The 13,109-nt window shown below is 39.1% G+C and overlaps 1 protein-coding gene across 1 annotated transcript in view; it reads right to left on the bottom strand.

Annotated features, from left to right (window-relative positions):
- Positions 1-2,278: 2,278 nt before the first annotated feature.
- Positions 2,279-13,109, bottom strand: part of LOC138643368 (uncharacterized) — a 157,491-nt gene continuing 146,660 nt past the window's right edge. Inside the window, exons 8-9 of the mRNA XM_069732289.1 lie at positions 2,568-2,727; positions 2,279-2,308 (exon numbers count right to left, since the gene is read on the bottom strand). Of these exons, the coding sequence (XP_069588390.1) occupies positions 2,279-2,308; positions 2,568-2,727 (190 nt within the window). The remainder of the gene's footprint in view (positions 2,309-2,567; positions 2,728-13,109) is intronic.

Genomic DNA, 13,109 nt, shown 5'->3' with positions numbered 1-13,109 from the left:
AAAGAAATTGCAAATAACATTTCAGTATATGGAAAAAATACCCAGGAAATATATCATTTATATATAAATACATACAAAAGACAAAAGTTAAACCATTGCAAAACTGTAAAATATAAAATACCAAAAGCCAAAAAAAAAATAATTGGGATAACTGGAAAAAAGTTTTAACACTGTTTTAGAAGTCAAATTTAACAATGGGACATGCCACAATAATACTGCTGGCTGTTGCTACAAGTTAGTTTCCTTGCTTGCATTTTCTGTCAAGCGGGGGGACAACTTAAAAAAAATGAAAACAAATAAAAGAAATGAAAGGGTTTAATAATAGTGATGAGTGAATATACTCATTACTCGAGATTTCCCGAGCACGCTCGGGTGACCTCCGAGTATTTTTTAGTGCTCGGAGATTTAGTTTTCATCTCCGCAGCAGAATGATTTACATCTGTTAGCCAGCATAAGTACATGTGGGGGTTGCCTGGTTGCTAGGTAATCCCCACATGTACTTATGCTGGCTAAGAGATGTAAATCATTCAGCTGCGGCTCTGAAACCTAAATCTCTGAGCACTAAAAAATACTCGGAGGTCACCCGAGCGTGCTCGAGAAATCTCGAGTAACGAGTATATTCATTCATCACTATTTAATAACTGTTTTCATAATCAAATTCAACAACTGTACTGTTGGCTATTGCTGAAAATTACTTACCGTGTGTGTACCTAACAAACAATGTAACATTTTGGGTTAAGTGTTTGGCCAGGTGGAATAATAGTGTTCCAAAGATAGGAATTTGAAAATATTTTACACATGATTTCTTTTTTGCATACCTGTTTGACTATTCCAATCCGGTAAATGTACCCTCCACAACTATGCTTTGGGCTATTGCTGAGTTTTGAGGTTGTGTTCCTAGCTCAAGATATCTGTTGTTACATATTTCATTTTTAGACAGGGAAAATTAATTTTATTTTATCCAAACATATAAATAAAAATGATTACAGCAATTTTAAACATTTAATAGTGCAGGCATGTTTTAGCACACCTATATAAATTCCCCAACCAAGACACATATAGTCACTCATGACCAAAAGTGTTAGGACCCTTGAAATTGTTTGAAAAAAATAAGTATTTCTCACAGAAAATTATTGTAATTATACATGTTTTGTTATTTCCTTTGGGTTCACTGGAACAACAAAAAAAACTGAAAAAAAGGCAAATTGGACATAATTTCACACAAACCCCCCAAAATGGGCTGGACAAAATTGTTGGCACCTTCAACCTTATATTTGGTTGAACACACTTTGGAATAAATAACTGCAATCAATTTCTTCTTATAGCTATTAAGTTTCTGCCTATACATCAACTGGACTATCCTGAGTTGCAGCCTTTCATCAATCTTTCTCTGCTGTCCACGTTGGGAGATTGGCTACAGTTCCATGGGTTGTAAACTTCTTGATTTTGTTGCACACATGGACAAAAGAACATCATGATCTCTGGAGATGGACTTGTAACCTTGAGATTGCTGGTATTGTGCAACAATTTTGGTTCTCAAGTCCTCAGACAGTTCTCTTCTCTTTCTGTTCTCTGTGCTTAGTGTGGCACACACAGACACACAATGCAAAGATTTAGTCAACTTCTCCCCTTTTTATCTAGTTTCAGGTGTGATTTTCATATTTCCCACACCTGTTACTTGCCAAAGGTGAGTTTGAATGAGCATCACATGCTTGAAACAAAGTTGATTACAAACAATTTTGGAAAGGTGACAATTTTGTAAGGCCCATTTTGGGGGTTTTCTGTGAAATTATGTCCAATTTGCCTTTTGTATCAGTTGAACATGTGTATAACAAAACATGTGTAATTACAATAATTTTCTGGGACAAATATATAATTGTTTTCAGTTTTATACATGCATTTGGCCGGAGTTATCATTCAATGTTTTAAATCTTTCTCTTAACATCTCTAATGATGAGCTGTGCACTCATTAGAGATGTTAAGAGAAAATTTTAAAACAGCCTGTAACACTCCAAAATGACTACTGTATTCCCCGCCTCAGCTTTTGTAATGGCTCTGATAGAGCCTCCAGATTCGCTGAGCTATACTATGTGATATGATGGCTGCAAAGCCGTACCAGAGGTCATGTGAGTCCTCTCTGGCTGATGCAATGTTTGGTAATATGTAAGCTGTTGTTGGACATGCAAAATACTTTCACATATACATGTGTGGATAATACAAAGGACTAGCACATAGCTTATTCTTTTCAAAGACCATACTAAGGACCATGAGATACTCATTACAGGTGGAAGAATGGCGATTCTGGCAGCTAAATAGGAAAGAATTCTTTACAGTTAGAGAAGTCAGACTGTGGAATGCCCTGCCACAAGAGGTAGTAATGGCGGACACAGACATTAAAACAGCTTTTAAAAAAGGGCTGAATGATTTCTTCAACTCAAAATTGTGGGTTATAGATAATTTAGTGACAAAATTTATAATTCGTGGAGAAAGGTTGAACTTGATGGACCTAGGTCTTATTTCAACCTATGTAACTTTGTAACAATGTAACATATAAAAAGTTTCCCTACCTTTCTTCGTTCTCCATTGATACCTCGCCATTGCTCAGCTTTTCGTACAATATGGCTTAATTCTTGATTAGAGATCTCCAGATCATAAGGAATGTGACAGACTCCTTCATCATTGGTAATGCGTTGAAATATGTCCAGTATCCAACTTTCCTTGTGTATCCTAATAATCAAATAGAGATGTTTATGGTAAAATGAACTCTAAATGAATTAAATTGATGACGTTCCTAAATATCACGACAGAAAATTGAAAAAAAAATTTTAGTCCATAAATGCAAAAAGGGTTAGATGAATAGCATGATGCTTTTGTCCCGTAGTGTAACATGATGTTGCATGTGTTGTTTCCAATCAGTTATTTAGATGCACTTTTTCTCTTTACTTATTTAGTCACAGCAGAGTTTTTTGTTTATTTTGTTTCTTGTAGGTTTTATATACTTTATGGCCAGTGTGAACATGCGTTTTTGTGCTTCATGTATACCAACTTAATCCAAGCTCAATATTTGTGTTTTTTTTCTTTATATTTTTAGATTCTGTGCAAACGGGGGTGTGGCCTTCCTCTCCTGAGCTGGAAATTACACTTAAAGGCTTCCCTAGACTGGTGTCCACAGCTCGGGATCCGGTTCTTTTGTCTGCCTTTATTCACATACTCAGGTCAATTTTGACACATGGTAAGGTTTTTAATATTAGACAGCATAGGACCGTCCCGATCAGGACACCTTGATGACGGTGGGATGGCTTTTATGCTATTTTTGATCAAAAACAGTATTACTAAGAACCCTGAGTTATTTAGATGCATTTTGTTCTTTACTTATTTAGTTACAGCAGGGTTTTTTGTTTATTTTGTTTCTTGTAGATTTCATATGCTTTATGGCCAATGACAACATACATTTATGTGCTGCATGTATACCAACTTAATCCAAGCTCGATTTTTGTGTTTTTTTCTTTGTATTTTTACATTTTGTTTCCAATCAGTGCTAACAGTGTCAGACTATGTAAAAGACACATCTTATTGATAAGTGAAATGGTAACACCCAATTATCAATTTATCTATACATTTCCAGGAAGAATTAGAAAGGATTGCTATAAGAGTTAAAAGAAGAAAGAGTAAGGCTAGGTTCACATTGCGTCAAGTACATGGCGTTAAACGGATGCGTTAAACGCATGTACAGAAACGGAGCAAAAATATGTGAAATTCGTCGTCACGGTAACACTAGCGTTAACGCATGTGATCGCGTTTTTTCATTTTGATGTCCGTTTACGAAGTATCCGTTTGTCTGCGTTTGTCACTGTCAATAAAGTTGTTCTTTTTTTTTTTTCTCCCTTTTGTCATTGTCGGGTGTGAGCACAGACTCATTCTCCATTTTGAAAGCATTGAGTGAACTTCTGCTAGCAAGATGTTTGTGTCTGAGCTCGTCAGATTTCGCTTGATGCGGTTGCGACTTCGGCAGAGAAAGCGTAGTTCGCAAAGGAGATATTGGATCCACGAAGTGAATTTCTTGCGGAGTACATATGGTGCCTTTCACACCCTGTATGTGCAGCTTCGGGATCATCCCTTCAAATCAACGCTATCTACGGATGTCCATTGAGACCTTTGATGTTCTGCTCTCACATGTGAAGGATGAGATACATCATCATCGCAGCACTTTTCGTGAAAGCATCAGTGCGGAGCAACGTTTAGTAGTGACTGTGAGGTAATTATACATTTTTTTATCATTCTATTGACAAAGACTAGATCTCGGGATCGTGTGGCCTAATGTTCATTTTGCAATTGTTTATTATATTGTAAACTAGCCTTTAGATGATCATTAAAATCCTAATTTTTTTTTTGTTGTTTTTGAATGTCAACAGATATCTGGCTACCGGAGAAACTTTTGCGTCACTGCATTACCAGTTTCGACTTGGGAAGTCAACAATTTGTCAACTGGTTCGGGAAACTTGTGATGCCATTTGGAACAACTTGCAACCACTTGTGCTACCAACACCAACATCAGAAATGTGGCTAGCAATTTCCCAACAGTTCGAGGATGTGGCTAATTTCCCCAATTGTATTGGTGCCGTGGACGGAAAGCACATTCGGATTCAGAAACCTGCACATAGTGGTTCCCTCTACTATAACTATAAGAAATACTTTTCTATAGTATTGATGGCGATTGCGGATGCCAGGTACCGTTTTGTTGCTGTGGATATTGGAGCTTATGGCCGGACTAACGATTCCAGAGTATTCAGAGACTCCAACATGGGCCAATGTTTGTACAACCAAAGTTTAAACATACCGTCATCACGACCTCTTCCGGGGACCGAAGGCCCAAGTTTGCCCTATGTTTTAGTTGGTGATGAGGCCTTCCAACTAGGACAAAATCTCCTCAAGCCCTACTCAAGCCGTAGTCTAGACTCCAGCAGGCGCATTTTTAATTATCGCTTGAGCCGGGCTAGACGTTATGTGGAGTGTGCCTTTGGGATTTTGACATTAAAATGGCGGATTTTACTAACCTGCATGCAACTGCAACCAGACAATGTGGACCGTGTTGTGAAGGCATGCATCTGTCTGCACAATTTTGTGGCGAGACATGAACCCCAGTTGGTAGACCCCAATGATTGTGAGTCGAACCTCAGTAGCATTGAAACGACTACAGTTCGTTCTGCATCACAAATAATGAGGATTCGTGATCAATTTGCACACTACTTCACACATGAAGGCCAGGTTCCATGGCAAGACAGACACGTGTGAAAATAATTTAAAGTCTTCCTGATGTCGTGTAAAAAGTTACGTAGTGTAAAAAGTTATGTTGTTTAACCTGATGTCGTGTAAAAAGTTACGTAGTGTAAAAAGTTATGTTGTTTAACCTGATGTCGTGTAAAAAGTTACCTTATGTCGTGTAAAAAGTTAAAGTTAAAGTCATACAAGAATCTGAAATTTGAAACAGTTTACTAAATGTTTTTGTATTTTCCCAACAAACTGTTGGTACACAGGTGTAACATATGATATCCCATAGGGATGAAAAAAAAAAGGAAAATAGAAATTAACAACAAACCCCCCCCCCAAAAAAAAAAAAATTGCAACGCGGTAATTGCACCTGGCTGTGGACAGTGAACTGTACTAAAGACTTTGGTACTGCACGGGAGTATTGTCTGCCCAACTATATGATGGACTGCTACATTGTCTTTGAGGTTCCACGCTCGTTTCACCCCGGCCTCTATATTGAGGGTTGTAGGGCGGCATGTCCAGTCTTCTTCTTCCCGATGGAGCGGGTTCCTCGGTGCCCACAAATTCCTCTACAAGCTCGTTAAGTCTTTGTCAAAACATAAGGTTTCTATGTGCCGGGATATTTTGTACTACAGGCACATAGGATAATAAAAGTAGCTTCCACTCATTAGCAGAGTAGACAGACTCGCGTGCTTGCAGCTCGGTAATTTCTCGTCTCAGGTCTTTCAGCTCACTGCGACACATGTCCTCTACCCGTTGGAGTCCATCCACGATAATTGCATCTGCTTCATCTTTTTGAGATGCTCGCTTGCGTCCACGCTGTGATTGCAACCGGGCACTCACACCTGCAGCAACAGTGCTTCTATCCGCAGATCGTGGCTCGCTGATGCCAGACACATCTTCAGGTTGCGTTGGTTCCACTGAAGAAGGCTCAAGTTCCTCTGCTGGTCTAGGAGCAGCGGTACTGCATATCGTGCTGTAACCCAAAAACAAAAATTACTTATTTTCCTTTAAACAATTTAGTCTCGCACACAGACCTTCTTGTACTTACGAGCGCTGAGACACTGTTTTCTGAAGAAAGAGCAGTTGGTCATAATGCACATACGGTGTCACCCGTTTGCCACTTGATCCGCTTGGTGCATTCTGACTGTTTCGGTAGTCACGGACAAAGCGATCGCGGATGGACTTCCAACGGGTATGGACAGCATCGGCTTTAAATTAAAAAAAAAAAAAATATATAAAAATAGTAGATTGTGTTAAGATATAGGAAAAATTGTTCATAGTTTGCTACGATAGTTGATATATAAATAGTAGATAGATAGTTGTTAGATAAGAACTAGTGTAGAAATAGTGTATAGATCAGTGGTCCCCAACTCCAGGCCTCGAGGGCCGCCAACAGTGCAGGTTTTCAGGATTTCCTTAGTATTGCACAGGGGTTGGAATAATCACCTGTGCAGATGATCACATTACCACCAATGCAATACTAAAGAAATCCTGAAAACCTGCACTGTTGGCGGCCCTCGAGGCCTGGAGTTGGGGACCCCTGGTATAGATAGATAGATATATAGTGTACAGATAGTTGATAATTGAGAGATAGATAGCAGACAACAAGTGGATAGGTTGATAGGATAGAAAATTTTTTTTTTTTTAAACATTTTCCGATGTTACGTCACCAATATTTACCAATTTTTTTCTTTGAGGTTGTCGACTTCTCCATGTATCGGGGATCAAAGTGACAGATTATTTGATCCCACAACTTCCGGTTCTTCACGATGTCATGGTGGGAGCTGTTGCTCTGGTCCCATATGGAGGGGTTGGCTTCCACAAGGTTAATAAGTGTCTCATTGTGGATAGTCAATGGCTCTTCGTCAACGACAATCCTTTTTTTTTTTGTCGCTGACTTGGACAATGTAAACACAAAACGTTATGTTGATAGTGTCAATTTCACTGGATGGCCATATTCATATATACAGAGATAGATAGATACATAGATATAGCAATATATAGATATATAGATAGATAGATAGATGTAGATAGATAGATATAGATAGATAGATATAGATAGATAGATACATAGATATTGATAGATAGATATATAGATAGATACATAGATATAGATAGATAGATATAGTTAGATAGATAGATACATAGATATTGATAGATAGATAGATACATAGATATAGATAGACAAATAGATGGAGCGATAGATAGTTGATAGATAGTTTATAGATATAGTAGATAGAAAGTGAATAGATAGATTGTTGGTAAATATTGGATAGAATATTTCTAGTTTTATATTTACCACTGGCAGTTGTGGCGACGACAGACGTCTAGGGACCTTTTTTCTTTTTTGTCCTCCTTGTGCCACAACCTATTGTGTATGTAAAATGTAAAAAAAAATATTTTAACATTAAATAATGTTAACATTCATTGGATCAATAAATTTATGCATGAAAAATTCAACATGTGTGCTATGTACCTTTGTTGTTTTTGCGTGTTTTTTGGGGGGAGGTCTAGCAGCCTCGGGCTCAGAAGACTCCTATTCACAATAAAACAATAAACAGGATTGTTATGCCTAGCTCAATACAATGGAGTTTCACACAACATGGTTTTTTAAAGTGCAAGCCTACCGACTCAGAAGAAAAAATCGCAGACACGCTGCTGCTGCTGCTGACATCTGTATCCGACATCTGTGTGCAACAAAACAATACATTTTTAGTACACACACATCCGACGGACATTACAGACTCCCATGATGTATACAGAGATATATAATATATAGAAATGTACTTACATTTTATAAGAGCTACGGCAAAACACTCTGTCACGTGCAGGAGACTTTGTGTGAGTGGGATATTTTAATGGCCGAAATCACATTTCCTGTCACATGACCACATGTGACCACCCTCAAACGCTATTAAAACGTGTGGTCCTATTTGGAAATTTTTCATGATTTGCGTCTGACTGCGTTTGCCATAGCCTTCTATGGCAGAATGAACGCTTCCGTTAGTAGTGCGTTAGCTTGGCCGGACCCGAAAACGCTGCAAGCCGCGTTGAAGGTCCGTCAGAAAAAAAACGTTATGTGACAAACGCATACCAATTTAGGGATGCGTCACGATGCGTCAGACAATGCAAGTCTATGGGCGCGTTAGTATGTGCGTTACATTGCGTTTTTACTACTTAAAAACGAGTCCGTTAGACGGACACACCTAGCGCAATGTGAACCCAGCCTAAGAGTCAGAAGATTTTCAAGAACAGATACTCAGATACTCAGATAGCAGGCATACAACAAATATATCAGATCTTGATTTGGTCCACTAGTAAAGGGAAGGAATGGCCATGAACTGAAGTGGACTGACCAGTAAACAAAGTTTTTGATAGACATGGATTCAATAGTGTGCATCTGCTCCTTAAGATTACTGTCAGTAAGATTTTGTTTACACAACTGTATATGTAATCCAAGTGCTGTTTGTGAAAAAACTGACAGCAATCAGAAAAATGTTATTCAAAATGGCTGTTCAGATGATCACTTGAAAACAATTGCAGCATACACTAGTCTACTCCATATTTCGGACGAGACTCACATTTCAAGTCTATGGTAGTGCAAAGAAAATGGTATCCTATATGGAGAATCTGTATAGCATTACATTTTTACTAATATATTGCAATTTTTTAACATAGATAACTGTATTTGGTCTTGTAAATTTAAACATCTGCTGATATATAAAATTGGGTGCCAAACTGATAGAATATTGATGGCAACTCAGGTGAAAAAACATCTATTTTTTTCTGGATGAAAATGTAAAAATTTTCTATACACTAGTGGGAAACGTAGCCAAATTGTGATTACCGATTAATGTTAATAAATTAGTTTTTATCTCCAATCAGGGCCGGGACAATGGGTAGGCAGAGTAAGCACCCGCTTAGGGTACTACCTTTTGCCTCTCTAGGGGAAGTACAATTTTAAAAATAAATCACTGTCATTGATGTGCCGATGGCCACTGCCACCTTCCTTTGGTCACTGGCATTCAGTACACTGATTACAGGGTATTAGTGAGTAACTACTTTAGCCCACTGCTCTCTGACTGGCTATGCACCAGGCCGTCATTTTCTCCCTACACTCATTTGTGTTCACACCTTTAAGAAACAAATGCAATTCATGTAAGCATTGAGACAGAAGCAAAGGAGCTCTAATCAGCTCCCTGCTCTACCAGTAACTCCAGCAAAATGCAGCCTACTTCTGGCCTGCACCCTCTTGGAGGATGGTGGCTGCTCAATGCAGGAGATGTCAGGTGATGCAATAACATCACTGTATTGCGCTGCTCAGTGCCCACTGCTAATCAAGATATAAGAGGAAATGGTAGCAGTGGTGAACAGGGAACCAGGATTAGGTGAGTATAAATTTCTTTTATTTCTCATATATTATTTGGCCACAGAATGGCGGTCTGTTGGGATATTATACTGAGGGCTATAGGGGAATTAAACTGATCTGTGAGGGAGCGGGAGTGAGGAGAGACCGGACTCCCGCTCCCTCACAGATCACTGCGTATGCCAGTTCATACTATGCATAGTATGTTTTGCTGAATAAAGAGCACACTTGGAAGAAGCGCAAGGGTGAGTGCTGCATCATTTTTCTTCTCATTATATGGTCTTGTACAAAACTCTGACGATTGCATAGCACCACCCGCAGCTCACAGCAAGGGAGACCTCATCTGTCCTTCTGAAACAGATCTTTAACATAGTAACATAGTAACATAGTTAGTAAGGCTGAAAAAAGACATTTGTCCATCCAGTTCAGCCTATATTCCATCATAATAAATACCCAGATCTACGTCCTTCTACAGAACCTAATAATTGTATGATACAATATTGTTCTGCTCCAGGAAGACATCCAGGCCTCTCTTGAACCCCTCGACTGAGTTCGCCATCACCACCTCCTCAGGCAAGCAATTCCAGATTCTCACTGCCCTAACAGTAAAGAATCCTCTTCTATGTTGGTGGAAAAACCTTCTCTCCTCCAGACGCAAAGAATGCCCCCTTGTGCCCGTCACCTTCCTTGGTATAAACAGATCCTCAGCGAGATATTTGTATTGTCCCCTTATATACTTATACATGGTTATTAGATCGCCCCTCAGTCGTCTTTTTTCTAGACTAAATAATCCTAATTTCGCTAATCTATCTGGGTATTGTAGTTCTCCCATCCCCTTTATTAATTTTGTTGCCCTCCTTTGTACTCTCTCTAGTTCCATTATATCCTTCCTGAGCACCGGTGCCCAAAACTGGACACAGTACTCCATGTGCGGTCTAACTAGGGATTTGTACAGAGGCAGTATAATGCTCTCATCATGTGTATCCAGACCTCTTTTAATGCACCCCATGATCCTGTTTGCCTTGGCAGCTGCTGCCTGGCACTGGCTGCTCCAGGTAAGTTTATCATTAACTAGGATCCCCAAGTCCTTCTCCCTGTCAGATTTACCCAGTGGTTTCCCGTTCAGTGTGTAATGGTGATATTGATTCCCTCTTCCCATGTGTATAACCTTACATTTATCATTGTTAAACCTCATCTGCCACCTTTCAGCCCAAGTTTCCAACTTATCCAGATCCATCTGTAGCAGAATACTATCTTCTCTTGTATTAACTGCTTTACATAGTTTTGTATCATTTGCAAATATCGATATTTTACTGTGTAAACCTTCTACCAGATCATGAATGAATATGTTGAAGAGAACAGGTCCCAATACTGACCCCTGCGGTACCCCACTGGTCACAGCGACCCAGTTAGAGACTATACCATTTATAACCACCCTCTGCTTTCTATCACTAAGCCAGTTACTAACCCATTTACACACATTTTCCCCCAGACCAAGCATTCTCATTTTGTGTACCAACCTCTTGTGCGGCACGGTATCAAACGCTTTGGAAAAATCGAGATATACCACGTCCAATGACTCACCGTGGTCCAGTCTATAGCTTACCTCTTCATAAAAACTGATTAGATTGGTTTGACAGGAGCGATTTCTCATAAACCCATGCTGATATGGAGTTAAACAGTTATTCTCATTGAGATAATCCAGAATAACATCCCTCAGAAACCCTTCAAATATTTTACCAACAATAGAGGTTAGACTTACTGGCCTATAATTTCCAGGTTCACTTTTAGAGCCCTTTTTGAATATTGGCACCACATTTGCTATGCGCCAGTCCTGCGGAACAGACCCTGTCGCTATAGAGTCACTAAAAATAAGAAATAATGGTTTATCTACTACATTACTTAGTTCTCTTAGTACTCGTGGGTGTATGCCATCCGGACCCGGAGATTTATCTAATTTAATCTTATTTAGCCGGTTTCGCACCTCTTCTTGGGTTAGATTGGTGACCCTTAATATAGGGTTTTCATTGTTTCTTGGGATTTCACCTAGCATTTCATTTTCCACCGTGAATACCGTGGAGAAGAAGGTGTTTAATATGTTAGCTTTTTCCTCGTCATCTACAACCATTCTTTCCTCACTATTTTTTAAGGGGCCTACATTTTCAGTTTTTATTCTTTTACTATTGATATAGTTGAAGAACAGTTTGGGATTAGTTTTACTCTCCTTAGCAATGTGCTTCTCTGTTTCCTTTTTGGCAGCTTTAATTAGTTTTTTAGATAAAGTATTTTTCTCCCTATAGTTTTTTAGAGCTTCAATGGTTTAAGCGAATCTCCAATTGCGCTATAGTGAAGCTCTGTGCCGATCATCTTTCTGTTTCTTGGTATAACGATTTTATAAATAATATTCTTATTACTGTGTTGTGTTGTGCTACAGAAGACTGGAAAAGAGGGAATTATGCAGAAACAAGCTGTGGATGTGAAAAGTCGTCATGGCATTGTTGTGAATGTATTCATAATCGCACCAGGGAAACACCACACATATACCTAACTGGTCCCTGTACAGACTAGAAAGACCCTGAGCGTACAACTAAAAAACACACCTCGGACCTGGCTCCCTAAAAGGTTGTCAAGGGGTTTCTCATAGCCCCTGAGGAACCAGAGGGGAGGCCACAAAACTCTACCAACAAGGGGAAATGAAAGTGTCTGGAGAGATAATGAGAAACTAAGACATATTCAAATAAGGTAGAAGGGAAAAGGTTAAGGAGTAGCAAAAATAAAAGGCAAAAGAAACACCTTCCAAGAACCTAAGACGTGTCAAAAGAAAAGTTGATGGGAAGGAAAGAAAACCAAATTGCAGCAAGAATGCAACTGATGCCCAGTAAGCTAAACCTCTAAGATGAAAAGCTAGAAATCCTAAATATACATCCCCCAGGGAATATAGCCAGCAAGGAAGTGCAAGGAAGGGATACTATTTATATTCCCACCCAGAAAGTGATAAGGCCAACCAAAATGGGAAAATGCAAAACACATGGAAATGAGAAAACCAGGGAGAATAATGACAAAAGAAGAATCAGCATTCGGACAGGCAAGGAAACTGGCCATACATCATCAGAAAAAATATCCTCGAAGCAACAGGTCACCGGGTCTAATCCCCAAACCGTTTGTTTCCCTTAGGGTATTCATCAAATGCTGGAAACCTTAATTGAAACCAAACAGCCCCAATCATTGTTAAGCGATGTCTTGCTTGAATATCTCTATATGTCCCTGGAATTGTGTAAATTGTTCACAAAATGAGTGATTCCTAAATCTAACTGTGAAATTGCACCCCCCATTGAAGCCTCACCCTCAGGCTGTGTGCCCATGTTGCATTTTTTATGCATTTCTGCTGCATTTTTTGCTGCAGCAGAATCGCTTAAAAACGTTTAAAAAATGCATTCCCATGCAATCCAATGGTATTCCGCAGTTGCTGTGT

Source organism: Ranitomeya imitator, chromosome 6 (assembly GCF_032444005.1).
Source record: "Ranitomeya imitator isolate aRanImi1 chromosome 6, aRanImi1.pri, whole genome shotgun sequence".
Classification (NCBI taxonomy): domain Eukaryota; kingdom Metazoa; phylum Chordata; class Amphibia; order Anura; family Dendrobatidae; genus Ranitomeya; species Ranitomeya imitator.
The sequence above is the reverse complement of the archived record's forward strand: the minus strand, read 5'-3'. Positions and strand labels throughout refer to the sequence as shown.